Raw genomic sequence first — 19,873 nt, forward strand, 5'->3', positions numbered from 1 at the left:
AATTTGGTGTGTACAACACCCAGCAATAACAGCTTGGAGGGGGTGCTGCAAAACTAAAGGAAGATGTTTCACGGATTCAAATAAGTGTATACAAATAGTTGAAAGGATACATAAATATTTTGTCTGACATTTTTCTGTTTTATGGTATGTTGCCTTGTGAAGTTCAGAACTGGCTGTTGTACATGTTTGATTGATTGATTGATTGATTGAAAACTTTATTAACAGATTGCAGAATGGGTACAGTACAGTACAGCTCAATACATACAATTGTTAAGGGGATGCAGAAAAGACTTTCGTCTTGTTTACATCAGGGTCCCCCATTTTCAATTCATCGTAACATATATAGACAGTACTGCTACATCTATACATTTATGACATACCAGATTTGCAATTACAGTACTGTTTGTGATACAAAAAGAGTCCAGAAAAAAAGAGTATACGTAGAAACTGTACATTGGATTGGGTGGGTAGGAGTGGGGGGGGGGGGGTGGGTTGGGTAGGAGGGGTGGGGGGGGGACACACTGTACAACTGTACAAACAAAACTGTACATTGGATTATTGACAAGACCATACTTGGTAATTTACTGTACATTGGAGGGGGTTGTGTTCGGACATTTGTTTGTAACTATTTAAAATAGGTCACCAAGCGAAACCAAAAGCAATCCAAATACAACGAGTAGTACATGTGATGTGGTCACGATATTTGGAATAAAACTGTCCATTTGTTTACTGCGGTGGAGGATCTCATCGGTAGTGCAGCGAGGATTCCGTGGAAACTCGCGTGTGGCGATCGATTGCTACTGCCTGAGCTCTGGTGTAAAGATGGATGCCTGCCGAAATAGGTAAATAAACACAATTGCCTATTTGCATGGGTGTGATTGTTACATCTTTTAGTCGGTTGATTTTGCGTACGTGTGAAAATGTCAGTTTTCCTCTAATCGGACGATGTACTGAGGCTTGTATATAGAGAATAGCCGCAGTGCAGCAGTGTTGGGCTGGTGTGTGGACAAGCTTCGCAGCAGTCAAATCCAGTTATTCAAAGGCACAATCATGCTACAAAATAATGTCCATTTGTATCCATTTGTTCCATTTTGCTTCGTCGTATCGAATTATGTTGACTTTATAGGTGTCCGCGCGCGCACCGCCCTTTGTAATCGTGAATCTAGTATAGCCATGTATTCATAGCCATGATGATCTTTTGTTTTGATTTGGCTACGCCTGTTAGACATTGAAGCGTAAGTTGTTATTCAGTGTGTTAAATGTGTTGTTTCTTTGTGTTATATGAAACGATGCGGCGTCACACTAACATCATTAGCTATCATTATATTTGTCTTTTTATTAGGTTATAAGTATAACCGTGAAAAGTCGGAAATCCACTCCCTGGCAGTATATGCAACGTGTTGTAAATATATCATCACGTCATGCGTCGAGACCACATTCTAAAAACAACGGAACAGAATAATCTGATGCTACAATGTTGCTAACTGTCAGCTATGTGTTTGTCCCTTCTTGCTGCAGCCTTGTCTTCTTGGCCAATGCTTGCTGCGCTACAGCATGAACACAGAAGTGTCGGCTCATCTTGTAGTTCTGGCAAATGAAAATGGAGGAGGTTTCAATGTCCAGCCTGGACAACAGCAAGCTGGAGGTAAACGTCTGAAGTAGAGGCCAATCCTGATTCAAAAGTAATATCCTAATGAGCATTCAAAACGAGCTTTGGATACCTTATGCAGAACCCTAACTGAATGCAAATTGAGGGACATGTAACAGTTGTAGACCCAAGGATGCAATAGTCATAAGTCATCATCCTCAGTTTGTGTCCTACCCAAGTTAATTTCTGGTGATCTCTAGAGGGAACATGGGGGATTTCAGAAAGTGCTATCTGCTCCCTCGGTTTAAATGTCTCGTCTCTTCCCCTGGTCCTCTCTCACCAGGGCCTAGCACAGGACATCCTGTCTGACTTGGTGGAGGATGCATGCCTGGGCCTGTGTTTTGAGGTCCACCGCGCCGTCAAGCAGGGCTACTTCTTCCTCGATGACACGGACCAAGAAAGCATGAGGGACTTTGGTAAGCATCCAGGCTATGGAGTGCCTGCTTGGTAAACCTCTGGTTAATTGGGTGTCCTGTTCATCGTTATCCTGCATTTGTGAGCCAGCCCTGTCGCACACGATAATCAATAATAATTGTATGAACCTCAATGTGATGATTCCATCTGCTTAGCCATATTGAATTAGATATTACATATTCAAGCCATTAAACCCCCTGTTGCTGACCTTAATGTTATGTAGTTGTCTTTAACACTATAGGGTTGTGTGAAGGCCCGGCCTAGACAGACTCCTGTGGCCAAGATGGTCGCAAGAATTTAGATGGCTGGTGAAGAATGAATGGCTTTTGCATGCGTAGCAAGTTTGGACAGTTGGAACATTGAGCACAACTAGAGAAGTTGGAGTTAATTACCTTGTTCATGTCCTGGTGTTTAATATGAGGAGACGGCCAGGAGAGGTAATAATAATAGATTCATATCCACCCTGTTGCTTCCCCACTTCTCCTCTCTACTTTATTTCATCTAGAATTACAACATTAAATTCTGAGGAAATGTTTGGGGGGGGGGGGAGACTTCACACCTCAAAGGGGTTAAAAGTTAAGCTAATATTTGTAAGATATTTGATAGTCTGTAATGAATACCACGTACACTCAAACCATACATTTTGTGGAATAAGCACGTCATTTTAATGGTCGAGGCAAAACCGTCCTCACTATTACGAACTGTATACACTCAACCATTGAAATACCTGCTCATTCCACAAAATTGTTGGTTTGAGTCTATGTGGTTATCATTCCAAACGATCAAGTATCTTACTGCTAGGGCCTTTAAAAAAAATGATCTCTTAATATTTCTTTTGGCTTTCCCCCCGAGAAATCGTGGACCAGCCAGGGGTAGATGTGTTCGGCCAGGTGTACAACCAGTGGAAGAACAAGGAGTGTGTCTGTCCCAACTGCAGCAGGAGCATCGCCGCCTCACGCTTCGCCCCGCACCTGGAGAAATGCCTTGGAATGGGACGCAATAGCAGCCGCATAGCAAACCGCAGGTAAAGAAAATAAATAAATCATGATTTCCAGCTTCCGGAAGGCACGTGGTGCTCTGCACTTGTCCTCTCCAACCCTGGGCTCTGAACAGTGAATCCTCTTCTCACCACCACTGTCAGAGTCAGAGATTTTATTTGCCAGGTACGGACGAATCCACATTGGAATACAGGTACAGAGCAATACTGTGTGTCTACAACTAAACCAATACAGGAGCAGAGTAGAAACGGTACAGAAAAAAACATGGACAGTAAAACAAAAAAATACAGATGGTATAAAAGGACAAATGCTAGGGTTAAGATCAACATCCCATAAAGTGCATATAGTAAAGTGCATGATCCATAGAGGCACAATTTACAGTAAAAGTGTATTATCAAAGTGCATAATGCACAGACACACAGAAACGGCACTTCCACAACCTGACGAGTGTACACCAAATTAAGAATAAGACAATATACAAATCTAGCCTTTGGAGTTATTCAGGCTGCGCACAGCACTGGGGAAGAAACTTTTAGTAAACCGAGAGGTAGAGCATGTGATAGAGCGGTAGCTTATGCCCGAGGGGAGGGGGACAAAGAGGCCTGCGGCTGGGTGACCAGAGGGGTCGTTGATAATGCCAGAGGCACGGGAAAGCAGCCTGGCACCATAGATCTCTTCTAGAGCTGGCAGACCGACCCCGATTGTCTTGCGTGCGAGATGCACAATTCTGTTCAGAGATTTATTCTCCTGCTCTGTAATGTTACCAAACCATATAGTACAGGAGGAAGTAAGAATGCTCTCAATCACACATCGATAGAAGTTATGTAGTTATTAGTGAACTTTCAGTTTCCTAAGAAAGAAAAGACGTTGCTGGGACTTTTTTAACAATGGTTCTGGTATTTGAGTGCCAGCTCAGGTAATTTGAAATGGTGACTCCAAGAAATTTAAAACTGCTCACCATCTCCACCTCTGAGCCATTTATGGTATGGAGATGGGATACCTTGCTATGTCTAAAATTGATGACTAGCTTTTGTAACCTTTTTGTTTTTGCAAAATGATGTACTGAATTATGTTGTTTTTGTAAAAAAAACAAATAAATGTAAATAATGTAATGTAAAAAGGGTAGGCAATTATAAGCCTCTGCTTCAGCCTACACCTTTTCGGTAATTTTAATTATTTTATAAATGAAATAGGGCTAAGGCTTCCAAAAAATCTGAACTATCCCTTTCTGTGAGGGGCTGGTACTGCAGAGGTGCACTTCTTCCTGTGTCCTCTAGTCTAGGCCTAAGAAAATCACTAGCAAAGCTTCCCTCCGAGTCTGACTGGCAGAATTAAGACAGGCACGGCATTTGGCATTCAAGGCACAGCAGTGAAATGGAAGGGGAGCCAGCTGACACTGCAGCAGTTACACTCACTCGCTACAGAGCGCTGAAGTTACCCACCTTTCCCCACACATTTGACGAAGATATGGTCATTTCGAATCAGGATGGGGGCTGTTTAAAGGGATAGTTCCGGTTTTTGGAACCCTAGCCCTATTTGCTATTTACCAATAATGGTCCTCATTCTCAAACGGACATACGTAAAAGTTACCAAGGAATTCCTTTGTAACTCGATTTACGTAGTTATTCGGCATTCTTGAACGGCTTCGTACTGTAAATTTACAACAAGTGTATTTGTTGTAGGATTTACGAACTCAAAGGCAGTCGTAAGTCAGACAGACGGGTGTGCGCCTCTGGGACAAATCATTGGGGATTGCCGATACTACAGACATCCGTGGAATTAAATAATTATAATGATAATAAATAAGACAATATTTGTATCATTACGGTAACTAAATCTGCGCCATCTACGTATACGTGTTTGCTCGCCATGCGTTGAATGCCAATCACGTATATATACGTTATTAGATTGTTTGATATTTTTCCTTTGATCCCCGTGCTACAGACTCGAAGTGATCTGAATCACTTTGGCACAGCCACATACGCTTGAACTGCAATCAGGGCATGTGAGCGGTGCGGCGCGTGAGCTGCGCAGGGAGCGGAGCGGGCGGTTTTGACGTGAGCGAGGAGTGGGTTTTAAAATGGGTCGGCGCGACGTCCGGAGCGAGAGTTCTCCTCCGCTCCAATCCACTCCAGGCCGCTCACAGTGGTTTAACACTGATGTAATATACATGTAGTACAATGCCAAAGCAACAGATGGCGATGTACAAACATGAAGGCCATTTTCAACCAATGAGAAGGGTGAACCTGTGATATCCTGTTCAGGCTTTGTCACTCACATCCTGTTAGAAAAAGTTTTGACGCCATTGTTGTTGTCGTTAGCTTACATGCCATAGCATTGTGGCTAGGCTAGCTATCATCGCTTAATAGAGCTAGTGAATGGATAAACAACGTTATTTAACATTGCAGAATGGGTACAATTACAATGCGGCTCAATACAAACAATTGTTAAGGGGCCCAGGGGGTGTAGACTGTTGTAGTTTGAGCTAATTTACACCATGCTCCAAAAAAAAAAATCTGCCGAGCGATGTGGAGCGGGGAGCGCTCGATTCAAGGTGAGCGAGCGGAGAGCGACTTGGGGGCGGGGTCAACATGAGCGATTAGCGGAGCGGACCAAGCTTTAAAGAGCGAAGAGCGGATTTCTCGCCCGCGCCGATCCGCTCACGTGGCCTGACTGCAATGCAGATCGAATATCACCAGATATCATCTACCATTTGAACTCGGGATAGGAAGGCAGCATTCGAGGCATCGAGACTGGCTCTGTGGGGGAGGAGCTCTTCCAAAGCAATCGCAAGCAGATCCGCTCGCCTCAACCTAGTGTTCAGTAAACACATGTAATTAAATTACATATAAACTTGTAATCGCGATCGCCGATGGGATCATTGGAATTATTCTTTTTGGATTACCTTCTGGCTATGGTAAGGACCCCCTATGTCTATTTTACTGAACGTGGAACATGTTTATCCGACGCTGCGATCATACAAATGCATGTTTTATGATGGAGTTTTGGTAAAGTACATGTAAAATAGACGTTACCTTTGTTTTAGCGGTACTCCATTTCTCACTTCGAGTCCAAAAGTGTCTTTAATCAGAACAGGATCAATACATAATGTTAGGTAGCCCTCATCCGTCTTCATCTGCTCTGGCCAGACTATAGACGGAGCCGAATATGTTTCCTCATCGGTCGGTTTGATTATAGTTTCTTTATGTTTGACCAGTAGTGCTGAGTCCAACATAGTCCAACATAGTCTGGTGGAAACGCACCTTATCATCCATAATCATCATCCATATAATCCGTTTTGTCTTCTTCATAATATCCAATAGTTCGCTCGCCATTGCATTGCAGGTTACTATTGTGTGCTTGGGCCAGACTATACCACGGAGCCGAATAGGTTTGTTTGATCGGTCGGTTTGATTATAGTTTTTTTTTCTTCTTTTTCCCCCTCCTTTTTCCTCCGATTTTCTCCCATGTTAGTCGTTATGCCAATTCCCAATCCCCTTCCTGGTCGCTGCACACTTACCCCCCACAGTCGGTCTGGGAGAGTGGAGGCTACCACGTGTGTTCTGAAGGTCCAGATTAACACATAAAGTCCATGTTTATTATTTTGTATACCTTATATATTGTTTATATATATTTTCAGCGTGAGCGCATGCGCAGGGTTTTAGAACATGCCCGGGCAGAGTGGGTGAGAGAGAAAAAACGTTTGGTGCAGCAGTAAACCAGACGGCAAGCAACATATCTTGATAGAAAGCTGTACAGCTAATTAGATACCACTATAATATTGTCGAGCCACCATTCGCAAAGTAGAGTGACTTGTTCGAGCGAAGTGAAGTAAATAGCCATCTCTGTAGATTTGCAGACGGGCAAATAAGGAAGTAATGTTGAGAGACTTCTAGCTGAACCCAGCTGCGTTCTGGATTCAACGACCTATTACGGACTACATGCGGGTTAGCCTTAGCATACAAGGGCTAACTAGCTAGCGACCATGCCAACGGGCGTTTGGAATATTAGCTATTAATCCTGCCATCGGGCGCTTGGAATACAGGAACCAGGTCCGTACGAGACCCCCCCTAACCAGCGACGACAGGATTATCCCACGTTGGTCTGCAGCTCTCTGGAGTAGGAACTCAGAGAATATCGTCTCCATCCGCCATCTTGCTTTCCCCGTGCTGTTTACTCCTTCTCACTCCATTCAGAGCTCCGGCGGTCGGGTACTAGTAGTCCAGGACTATACTTACCTCTGACATTACTGCATTGACATTCTATTAGTAACAGGAGATCTGCACTATATATAATATGTATGTTTGCTATTAACATTAAAGTGATTATTTAACTTTGTATCACTGTCCCCTCTCAGTTAATAGTGTCCGCCATTTTGTGTACATTTAATGTCTGGCTAATTAATATTCTAGTAGTGGTTTAACCTATCCTTTAAATACAGTCAGGGTCGTGTAGCCCCTTAGCTACAACGTGCTTCCTCCGACACACGTCCAGCCAATCAACCGCTTCTTTTCACCTGGCAGCGCGGATTCTCACTGAGAGGGGGTAGCGTGTGGAAGGATCACACTATCCCACTTAGATCCTATCCGCGCTTAGCAGGCGCCCCGACCGAACTGTAGGAGTCGCTGTTTACAACGACCCGGACCCACCCCGCCAGCTTCTCCCACCCTCTAATACTGCCAATTGTATTAGTGTGAACGGCCAGCCAAGCTGGTGACAACCCCGGAGCTGTGAGCTGGATTCGAACAGGCGAATCCAGCCGCTCCGGGGTTGGTGACGAACGCAATCTCCGTTACGCCACCTGACCGCCCGTTTATAGTTGTTTTTAACGTTTTTTTTTTTTTTAAACTTAAATTTTTTATTAACATTTATTTAGACAGACAGCACTTACAAAAAATAAATAATAAAAAATGAAGAGACTAGTATCACAATAAAGACAAAAAGAAAAAACAGTGCACATAAATATTTACATGGGTATCACATGGTTAGTTGTCTGGTTCCCCTACTGTTGTTTTCTAGGTATTTGATACAAAGGCTGATTGTGTATCTCCCTTAAACAGGCATAAACAGGTAATTCCTACTCAAAGACAATAAATGCTGACTAAGGTTTGTATGTGTGATCTGGGTCCAGAGACCCTCCTTGAGTTTCTTTCTTCCCTTCTCCTTCGTCCTTTCTTTTTTTTTCTCTTGTTTATTAACTTTCACTTTGCCTTTTGTTTCACCCATACACAAACCACATCATCCCTGAATATTTAATATCACACCGTTAAACAGACATAAATAATAAGGTATAAAAGTAGGGATGCTCGATATTGGCTTTTTTACCGATATTCCGATATTGTCCAACTCTTAATTTCCGATACCGATATCAACCGATACCGATATATGCAGGGTTTCCCACCCCAAAAAACGGAATAATTTCAGGTAACTAATAATTTCACTGGATATATATATAACAAATATTGTTATTGTTTTTTTCTTTTTTTAAACTGATACCGATATTTTCCGATATCACATTTTACTGCCGATATCGGCCGATAATATCGGTCGGCCGATAATATCGGACATCCCTATATAAAAGCATTCAGCACTTGTAATATCCCAAAAACAAAATAGATAATATTAACTAAAGTACAGGTGTGTGACATGGGTTCATAGACCCTGCTTGAACATCTTTCCTCCTTTACCCTTCGCTCTCTTGTGTTGCATTTGGTTCTTCCTCTGTGATGTCGTTCTCGTTCCTTTTATAATCCTCCCACTTTCCCCATCTTTCCCCAAATTTCTCTTCCTGTAACCTCAGCATGTGTGTTATCCTTTCCATATCCTGTATTTCTTCCACTATTCCTACCCATTTTGCTATTGTCGGTGGGTCTTCCTTATACCACAGTCTCGTTATTGCTTTTCTGGCCGCTATCAACATTATCTTTATTAAATATTTGTCCCCCCCTTGTATTCCCTCGTGTGTCAGGTCTCCTAAGTAAAGCACCAGTCCTGTTTGTGGTATCCCGTATCCTAATATTCTGATCATTGCTTCCCCTATCTCCTCCCAATACCCCTTCAGCTTCTGACATCCCCAGAATATGTGCGTGTGATTTGCCCCCTCCTTCCCACACATCCTCCAGCATGCTTTTTGTGTTGGTGCATATTTTCCCTTCAGCTCTGGGGTTATAAAGAATCTGATTATGTTTTTCCATCCAAATTCTTTCCATATTCTCGATCCTGTTGTTGAATGTTGTACCTCGCATATGTTCCCCCATTCCTTCCCTGTTATTTCTATCTCTAGCTCTCTCTCCCATTTCTCCCTTATGTAATCGGTCGTGTGTCCCTTGCTGGTCATTATAGCCCGGTATATTGCTGATATTACTCTTCCTTGCCCCCCTTCGTATGCCCATACTATCATCTTTATTATTCCATTCTGTTCCTCGTCTTTGGCCCCCCTTATTTCTTTGTTGTAGTAGTCTCTAACCTGTAGATATCTGAAGTGGTCCCTGTTTTCTAGTCCAAATTTCTCCTTTAATTTTTGTAGTGTCTGCATTTCTCCCTTCTCTATCATTTTGCATATTGCTGTTGCCCCCCCCTCTCCCACCTTCTGAATCCATGGTCTAACCTCCCTGGTTTGAATCTCTTGTCATGTGCTACCCATCTCAGGACCCCTGACTGCTTCTCCAATTTGTGTGTTTTTACTACTCTGTTCCATATGGTCAAGGTGTATTTGGTGATTGGATCTAATAGTCCCTCTTTTTCTTTAAATAGTTCCCTATCCCCCACCAGAGCTTGTACCTTGTATCCCTCCCCTTCTTTTTCAATGTCTTTCCATCTTGCCTCATATCTGTCGTTACACCAGCACGTCACTGCTCTCAGTTGTGCTGCATAGTAATAATCTTGTAGGCTGGGTACTGCCATCCCTCCCTCTTCCTTTGGTAGTTGTAGTGTTTTATATCTGACCCGTGGTCTTCTCCCCGCCCATATGAACCTCGATATCAGTCTGTCCCACTCCCTGAATTGATTCTGTGGTATTTGTATCGGTAGTGACTGGAATAGGTACAGTAACCTTGATAGTATGTTCATTTTAATGACCTCTATTCTTGAATTGAAGTCCAAGGGCATTACTGTCCATCTCTCTAGGTCTCTCTTGATGTTCTGATTTATCTGTGTATAATTCGCCTCAAACAGTTTCTCCACCCCTCTCGTGATGTTCACCCCTAAGTATTTAATCTTGTCCATGTCCCATCTTATCCCGTACTGTTCTCTAATTTCCGTCGTTGGAGAGTAGTTCCATGCTAAGGTCTGTGTCTTTGTCACGTTTAGTTTGTATCCTGAGTAGTGACCATATTCCTTCAGTAGATCATCAGTGCCGGGAAGCTCTTTTCTGGTTGCCTCATGTATACTATCACGTCGTCTGCAAATAAGCCTAGTTTATATTCCGTTCCCTTTATCCTTACTCCCTTGATGTCCTCGGTCTGCCTGATCAGTTGTGCCAGTGGTTCTATGAAAACGGCGAAGAGCGTCGGTGAGAGACAACATCCCTGTCTGGTAGCCCTCTCTAATCTGATTCTATCCGTCAAGCTGCCATTCACCTTAACCCTCGCTGTCGGCTCTTGATATAGCGCCTTGATCATCTTCATCGCCCTCCCGTTCAGTCCGAACCTCATCAATGTTTTATATAAAAATGTCCAGCTCACACTGTCGAACGCTTTTTCTGCATCTAGGCTAATCAGTACCGCGCTACCCCCTTGTTTTTGTATCTCCTCTACTATGTGTAATGTCTTTCTCACGTTGTCCTGTGTCTGTCTCCCTTTAATAAATCCAGTTTGATCTTCATCTATAATGTCTGGCATAAACGTCTCAAATCTTTTTGATATTATCGATGTATACATCTTGTAATCTACGTTGAGTATGGACACAGGTCTGAAACTACTACATAATTCCCTATCCTTCCCTTCCTTCGGTATCGTGGTGATTATGGCTTCCTTCCACGAGGGGGGCATTTTCCCCTCTTCCATCGTGTGTCTGAACGCCGCCCCTAACATGGGTGCTAATTCAGTTCTAAATGTCTTGTAGAATTCCGATGGGAATCCGTCGCTCCCCGGAGACTTGTTGTTTTTAGCTCTACTAATTGCATCTTCCAGTTCTTGTTCCGTAATTATTTTATTTAACTCTTCATTCTGTTCTTTCCCTATCGATGGTAACTCTAGCTTCTCCAGATATGTTTCTATTTCCTCTTCTCCCGCTGCTTTTGGCTGTGTGTATAATTTCTCATAGTATTCTCTAAATGTCCTCTCTATTTCAGCTGGGTCCCTAAATATTTCATTAGTCTTTGTATCCCTTATTGTGTGTATCGTGTTCAACTTCTGGTGCGTTCTAATTCTCCTAGCCAACAGTCTGGTTGTTTTTAACGTTTTATCAGTAGTGCTGAGTCCAACATAGTCTGGTGGAAACGCACCTTATCGTCCATAATCATCATCCATATAATCCATTTAGTCTTTTTCATAATATCCAATAGTTTGCTCTAGGCGATCGCGATTGTCAAACGTGTCCTGCTCACTGCTGCTCGAAACGAGTCCCTAGTTGTTTGGGGGCTGTGGGGCTGGCACTAAGCTGGACCATGCATGTTCATAAGGTAGGCGATACTGCCACCTGGCAGGATTCAATCGTCATTGCAATTGATGAGTCACCATGGTCCGCGCGACTGTTTTGAATAGGAAAATCGAAAAAAAAATATCAAAATCCGACTACAGTCGGGTTTGGCGCTCAACGGTTGGCGATGAAACCCGGCCGTTGGCCAACAAAGATGTTGTTTCAACAAATCTATTCACAAAATGGATTTCCATCCAGTAAGTAGGTGGTACTACTCTTAATAACCGCAGCAATATGCGTAAATGTGCCTAAAGTGAAGTTGAGAGAATTATTTAGGAGCAAATCTTTTTGCATGATTAAAAACGATGGTTCGAATGTCTCTTCGAAAAACCCTGGCAAACGTTTGAATCCCAAAAACAGGCTTCGGGGACAGCTCTAGTCCTACTGTAGAACATGACATATTAGCATGACATCTCATTTAGTACTGTCCATACTGAACGACCTTGGCTCTTGACATTACTAAATGAGATGTCATGCTAATAAGTCATGTTCTACAGTAGGACTTACTACTGTAATACCTAATTATTAAACAAGTCATTAGAATAATAGAAGCCTACTTGGAACGATTAATTTTGCACATATACAGTACGTGTGTGTGCGCGCTGAGGCTGCCTCACTAAGCCGTTTCTCCACGCATTTCTTTATTTCTGGAGCATTTATTTATCCACTTTGGTTGGATGGTGTATTGTACTTGTGCTGTATAATGACAATGCATTTGAATCTAATCTCATTTAGAGATCAGTCGCAAATCGCTTCCACGCTACCTGTTGAATGGGTCAGCATGGTGCAGATGCAATGCCGACCCTTTCGCTGTTTTGCACACGGCCCTCGCCGTTTTGCACACGCCTCCTTCGCCTTATAAGTAGCAAACGGGGCTAGTGTTCCAAAAATCTGAACGATCCCTTTAAGAAGAGAAAAACCATGACATTTGAAACCAGAATTGAACTGTTTTATATTCCTGCTGTGACTTCAAAGGCAGTGGAGGTAATGCTGAGTCACTGTGTGTGTGTGTGTGTGTGTGTGATGCCTCACGCCTCCCTCCCTCTTCCAGAATAGTCACTGGTAACAACACCAACAACAAGTCGGAGAGTGACCAAGAGGACAACGACGACGTCAACGACAACGACTGGTCCTACGGGGCTGAGAAGAAAGGTAGCATACTGCTTTTTTCTGCCCTCTTTTTCGGTGATGTACAGGGACATAAAGTCTTTAAAAGTCTCAAATTTAATAATCAGAATTTTAGGACTAAAGTCTCAAATAGTCCTAAAAATGTATCAGATTAGGAGGTTACTTCTATGTTGCGATAACTTCTCTGTATTGGGCTTACATGTGTTTGAGGGAAATGTCCGGGCTGCAAGCTATGTAGTACAGTAATAGCCTATCAGCTCCCCCCCCCCCCCAACAATTTGTATGGAATTACTTTTCATAGTAATTTTCCTTCATTCCATCAATGGTATTCAATTATATTCAAAGTGGTCTTAAAGGTCTTAAAGTCTTAGATTTTTTACTTGTTGAAACCTGTACTATGAAGTTGTTTTTCATGGCCACGCATGCCTTTTCAATGCTTCTGGACATGTGAGACGAGGAAGACATTCCAAAATTTTTATTAAAATCGAACATGCGTGTCTTTTCTCTTTTCGACAGCCAAGAAAAGGAAATCTGATAAGGTACATTGATGTTCTTTGTCTTTTCGTCTGTGGGAATGTTGCACAGTCTTTTAATGACTGCTTACTTACTTTTTTACTCACTTTATCTCTAAATTAAATTCTGTGTACCGAGCCTCCTCATCAAAGGCAGTTTAGTTGGGTTTTTTAGTTCCTAACCCTTAGCAAACAACAGGACGTCAGTCAACAGGACCGGTTTGAGTATAGTTCTGTTAGGGGCGTTCTACCTGATGCCTTATTATCAATAAGCAATTTAGTAGTAGTAGTAATCATCAAGGTACTTTTATTATGATAAATGATCACTGAATCACTGCAAGTAATACAACAGTATGAGCAACAAAGCACACTCAGGACATTGCTCACATAGGCAGAACACAATATTAACACATACATACGGACGGACACAAGTGAATACTAGGGATGCCCCGATCGATCGGCCACCGATCGTTATCGGCCGATAATTAGTATAAATATGCGATCGGGGAATTCCGATAATTAGTCATATTCGCCGATCGCGGAAACTGATCAAGTGGATATCTCACTCGCTTGTCTCAGACGCACAGGACCTGCAAACTGCTCCTCCTCCCTAGCCCCGCCCGTACCCGTGTAGAGTTTGTAAACACAGAGGAGGCGGACCTCCTCTGCTGAGTCTAGATAGTGCATTCGACCTGAGCTAACGTTAGCTACCTAGCTATCGTTACTGTTTAAACAAAATTACCCAGTCAACTATTCACTTTTAGTAGGCATTGTCTAACGGTATTTAGCCGGCTAGCTACTGATAGCTCCGGATATCAACAAATGCCCCAGAAGTCTAGTGGTCCATGTTGATATCTCCGTTAGCTTGCGTTAGCTGACGTTAGTTCACCGTTCAAAACGAAATGTCCGATTGAACTAAATAGTTGTCTTAACGTCATCTAGCCGGCTAGCAGTAGCTACAGATAGCTCCTGATATCAATGTCTTATATCAATGTCTTATAACATCTAGTCGGCCAGCTACCGATAGCTCCTGACATCAACAAACGCTCCACAAAGTCTAGTAGAGACGTGTATGCTACCCGTTAGCTCACGTTAGCGCAAGTTAGTTCACCGTTCAAAACGAAATGTCCCATTGAACTAAATAATTCACTGAGGCGTTGTATTAACGTTATATATCCGGCTAGCAGTAGCTACAGATAGCTCCTGATATCAATGTCTTATAACACTGATTCGATGCGTATTCGAGCTGAGGGCTTGCTGAGCACAGTTAAGTAACGTTATGCCAATAGGGTCCAGGTGCAGCGCCGGAGAATCCTGGCCGTAGCTCTGCTCGAGGCTACTCGAGTATAGGTCCAGGTGCAGCTCCGGAGAATCCTGGCCGTAGCTGGAGGCTACTAGAGTACACACAGACAGTGGAGCTTGTTGCGTGGTGGCGATGTCTCGCAGATAATACAAGTACAAGTCTAATTATATAATATATATATTTTATATAAAAAAAGAAAAAAAACTTATAAAATAATTTTTAATTTCTTTTTAATCAAAAACGATCGGTATCGGCCGATATGGCTCACGACGATCGGTGATCGGTATCGGTGGCAAAAAACGTGATCGGGGCATCCATAGTGAATACAGAGAAAAATGGTCCAAGCTACTAGGAAGCTACAGCAAAAAGGACTGAAGTGTAACTCCCATTGTGTTATTTCCAAAGTTTTATTAGACTTCTCTCGTTTACCATTTGGTTTGAGTAGACATTTAAAATATTCCCTTCTCTTTTTGTACTACAGAATCCAAACTCGCCTAGAAGATCTAAATCATTCAAGCATAAAAGCGGTAAGTCCAAATCAAACTCCAAGCTGCTCTTCATCTCTATAGTCTAGGGCAGGGGTTCCCAAACTTTTTCAGCTCGAGACCCAAAAGAGAAATTTGGTGTTTCCCCGGGACCCAAACTTACAAAAATACATCATGAATTGCCATAACATACATTTATAAACTACTGATAAAGAACACAACAAACCATCAATTTCAAATGTATATGAAATGTATTTATTTAATTATAAAAGTACATCACAGCAATAATCAGAGTGTAATGTTAAGTTGCTCACCACCTCATAACATATGTACATACAATTTTGTAACACTTTTAAATGAACAAACATGTTCTACTCTCCTTTCTATTTCTCACCCCTTTTTCAACTCCATTTCTTACCCCCTCCCTCCGTCCCTCAACCTTAAACCCCAACATTGAGCAACATTCTGATTAATTTGTACTGACTTATTTAAAAAATTCTACTGACCTGACTAGAAGGGGTATACTATTTCATCTATGGCACAATGAAATCTAATGAGAGGTATGTGGCTGGTTGAAGTTTTCAACCAGCAGATCTATTCTGGGCTTGGTTTTTGAAAGTGCTATTCTGAGGTCATGCTGAGCATTTAGTCTGTTTCTGTATTTGTTTTTCAGGTATGCTAGAGTAGAAAACCCAGATTCACATAAGTATGTGGTGCCAAACTGAATGAACACATCTACAGATTTTTTATAAAATTTTTTTTTTTTTTTATTTGTATTGGCGACCCTAAGTTTGGGAAACGCTGGTCTAAGGATACTGCAGTGGTTCCCACCTTTTTCTTTTGTCAGGCGACCCCATGTTAACACTTTCGGGGCCATTGGGATCAGTCTAATCCCACTCTATACGGCCAGCATTTCATAATAAACTTTCATTATGCGTGAGGCTGTTTGTAGAGCTAAATCTATACTTTATATTATTTCTATCTGTCCATTCTCATTGTCAATTGACACTATAAACCGTCCCTTCAATATGCCTTATACAAATAATGTTTTCATCAATACGTTCCCATTTTATAGCGTTGTGAATATGAACCAAAATGTTCTGGTATATTTCCTGGAACGTGAGTTATAGGGCGCTAACTCTGCTAAGCTAAAACTCAAAATGCATATTGTCGGTATCATGGTCCACCATGAATGCATGAAAGGGGGGGGGGGGACGTCATTTCTGATTATTGATTACCAATAACGGCATTAGCCTCAGTAGCCTTATTCGCTGATCGGCTGGTTGAGTATGATAACAAGGCCTGATCATCATGTAATTTACGTGAAAAAGCTCTTACCTGTGGCCGGTTGGATCCCCAAAAGGATTTCCCAGTTATCGATCGCCATCTGGTAGATCCGTATGTCCATTGGCTGATTATATATTTCTTTACTGCATACTGAATTCAGCGTCCCAAAGACTATTTCAGGCGATCGGCTACATGCATAGCTGTAGGCTAACAGAAAAACCCATTCAAGATAAAATAAAAATAAAAAAACTAGTCTCTAACAGGGAACACTGCATTATCGAGACGGCGCCCCTATGAGGATCTGGCCGGTAATGCACTTTTCCGAATTCCAAGAGTAGGGTAAATCTGCAGTGCCGCAGGGTGACATTAAGTAGAATATTACAATGGAATAAAAGCCAAAACAACCTGGCCACGGACATATCCGTGGTTGGCCCTCAACCGTTGGATCCGAAACACGGACATGTCCGTGGTTGGCCCAGAATGTGTGGTAACGCTGTCTCATTTGGTAGCACCTTATGTGGCCATGTGTCAGTACTACATACTGGAAAGGCCAACTGAATTTCCAGATTCACTTCGTCAAAATGACGTCATGGCCACCAGCCTACCCTCCTAACTGTTTTCATTTAAAAAGAAATATCGCTGTAGGAAATATTTTGATGTACTGAATCCTGAAATCTTTCAAGGTATTTTATGATCCAGTGCCCGTGCTATTGGGAATTGGGACGTGCGTGTCTTTATCTTTTCTAGTATTTGGTGCTCCCCCAATTTAAACCACTGTCTGGTGTGTGTACATGATACATTTAGTGCATCATCACTGCCTGGTGTGTATGTGCTACTTTTAGTGCATAATTTAAATCACTATCTGGTGTGTACATGATACGTTTAGTGCATCATTTAAATCACTGTCTGGTGTGTACGTGATACTTTTAGTGCATTGTTTAAATCACTGTCTGGCGTGTACATGAGAAGTTTGGTGCATCCTTTGAACCACTGTCAGGTCCACTCACTGTCAGGTGTGTACATAAGAAGTTTGGTGCATCCTTTAAAGTTTAAACCACTGCCTTGTGTGTACATGATAAGAACTGAGATGACATCAGTGACAGCAGTCTGATTTCTTTTTTCTTCTTCTTCTGAAAGGCATGATGGGGCCCAGACGTCGTATTGAGAACCAGGAAAGCCCACGCATGTTGATGAAAGATGAGGCGTTCCCTCAGTAACACACACAGACACACACGCACGCACACGCAGAAACAGGGGAAGACCAGTACCGCTTCACCCTAGGCTGTTATTTGTTCTTAAATGGATGGACATTTCTGTTTCTATTGACATCTATGGTGTTGTTAGCTGTTCTGCCGAAGCGGTCCAGACATCCCACAGTACACTTGACTCATTTGTTGTTTTCACAAAAATCATTGCACCAACACTCATTGTTTTTTCTGTTTTTTTTTTTTATTATTTTTTTAGTTATTTTCGTAATGGACATGATTTTACTGGAGTAAAAAAATTATGAATATGCGATGGTATTAGATGCTGGGGTAAGTCATTCAGTACCCAGGCAGAGGTAGCCGATTGAAGAGCTACCGATGCTCCAAGGCCAGGTTAGGAATTGTTAAAAGGAGAGCGGAGAAAACAACAGTTATCATGCATGAGATTTGTTCATCTTTCCTCACGACTGTATTTCATCGTTGGAGCATAATTTAGGATGAATGTGGCACCGACCTTTTAGACAATCATGGCTGATGGTTTGTCTCTTTTTCATTTTCTTTTTTTGGGTTTCACATTCACCCAATCCAAGATCATTTTCCACTTCATTATTAAATGAATACAGTATGTGGGTGTGAGAAGGTTTGTCACTTGATATTCACCTGTGGAAACACGTTTTAAAATAGTTTGTTGAATGAACCCCTTATCAGGAGTCATTTGCTGTGAAAAGCGGATTTCTACAGTTCTTTTTTTTGGTGGATGGGCTTGTTTTTTTCTCCTAGCATTCTCAATAAAGAAAAGAAAAGTCTTTATCATGTGTTTACATTGTATAGGGTTACATGTATCCTCTGTGTGTTGTGATAGTGTAAATATTCCAATAGTTGAATTGCTGCTATCCTGGCTCAGTTTGTTCATCTGTCTAGCATAATAAATGATTTGTTACCTGTCCTCAGGTGTGTGTCTGTGTGAGAATCTATTTTATTTTGCCACTTTTGTTGCACAGGTGTGTATTTCTGTGGAAGAAAAACAACAACAACAACAAAAAACCCACTGCACACCTATTTTCTTACATCCGGACAAACCATGAATAAATACTTATTTTGTTTGAAAGGCACCGTGGTGAGTTGGCAGCCAGCTGCCAGCACGGGGGGCGATATTGTGTTTGTGACATTCTAATTTATATTCCATTTGTGGTCTTTCATCTTTTGCTCCATCTGTGGGGCTCCTACGGGCAGGGCTTGTGTTTTTCTGTAGTAGAAGATTTATGTGGTGGGTAGCTATCCTAAATGTATCGTTAGCAGTGGTGCGTTATTGAAATCATCTGGGGTGACACGCACCACGTGCACGCGCGCTCCCGGCGCGTGCGCGCGCTCCCGCGAATGCGCATTTAATGTCCCCAAGCTTGGGCACAGACTAAAGACAGTGCCTAATTGCCTCTACGAATGGAATGTAACACGTCTTCACAACATGTTAGGTGTGAATGTGTCTGAGAATGTATTTAACACACCTGACGACCGGCGCTATTGATATGCAAATAGCGAGTGAGCTTGCACACCGTGCTACCCCGTCCCATGAACAACGCATGCCTGATCGTTAGCCAGCCCCTTTCGGGTCTGTGATGCACGCCAACAAGGTTGGACGAGTGAATACAGAGTCCCTTATACCCAGGCATGCGTTGTTCATGGGACGGGGTAGCACGGTGTGCAAGCTCACTCGCTATTTGCATATCAATAGCACCGGTCGTCAGGTGTGTTAAATACGTTCTCAGACACATTCACACCTAACTTTGTTGTGAAGACGTGTTACATTCCATTCGTAGAGGCAATTAGGCACTGTCTTTAGTCTGTGCCCAAGCGAGGGGACATTAAATGCGCATTCGCGGGAGCGCACGCGCAGGGAGCGCGCGTGCACGTGGTGCGTGTCACCCCAGATGATTTCAATAACGCACCACTGCTTATACCTTCATAGAAAAATCCCACAATTAACTCTGTCTCGCTTTTCTCTATCAAAACGCTCATCGTACAAGTATTGCAGATACATTTCAAAGGTACTCGCAGTTGCAGGAGGGTTTCGGACAGACACATGCTAGGGTTTGAAAGCTCGGCGTTGCTAATAAACATTTAAAATATTTTTTATAAACTGGTCTGTATTCACTCGTCCAACCTTATTGGCGTGCATCACAGACCGAAATACAACAAAGCCAGTTAAGCTTGCACAGTTTTTGTAGTTTTTCATTTACATTTGTGTTTTGTTTTAAT

General features: G+C 42.4%; 1 protein-coding gene across 1 annotated transcript; it reads left to right on the forward strand.

Annotated features, from left to right (window-relative positions):
• Positions 1-701: 701 nt before the first annotated feature.
• On the forward strand, positions 702-18,563 carry atxn7l3b (ataxin 7 like 3b). Its single transcript, XM_084323571.1, has 8 exons — positions 702-842; positions 1,519-1,645; positions 1,932-2,064; positions 2,915-3,086; positions 12,749-12,849; positions 13,342-13,364; positions 15,122-15,167; positions 17,550-18,563. Exons 2-8 carry the CDS (start codon positions 1,595-1,597, stop codon positions 17,627-17,629), a joined length of 606 nt encoding a protein of 201 aa, XP_084179697.1. The 5' UTR covers positions 702-842; positions 1,519-1,594; the 3' UTR covers positions 17,630-18,563.
• The last annotated feature ends 1,310 nt before the right edge of the window (positions 18,564-19,873 follow it).

The sequence above is a fragment of the Notolepis coatsorum genome (genome assembly GCF_963971535.1).
Source record: "Notolepis coatsorum genome assembly, chromosome: 10".
NCBI classification, from domain to species: Eukaryota; Metazoa; Chordata; class Actinopteri; order Aulopiformes; family Paralepididae; genus Notolepis; species Notolepis coatsorum.

Excerpts from the sequence above, each read along its gene's own strand:
- atxn7l3b (XM_084323571.1), top strand. The coding sequence starts at position 1,595 with ATGAAAATGGAGGAGGTTTCAATGTCCAGCCTGGACAACAGCAAGCTG. Across the intron at positions 3,087-12,748 it reads AGCCGCATAGCAAACCGCAG|AATAGTCACTGGTAACAACA; the intron begins GTAAAGAAAATA and ends TCCCTCTTCCAG. Across the intron at positions 13,365-15,121 it reads AGAAAAGGAAATCTGATAAG|AATCCAAACTCGCCTAGAAG; the intron begins GTACATTGATGT and ends TTTGTACTACAG.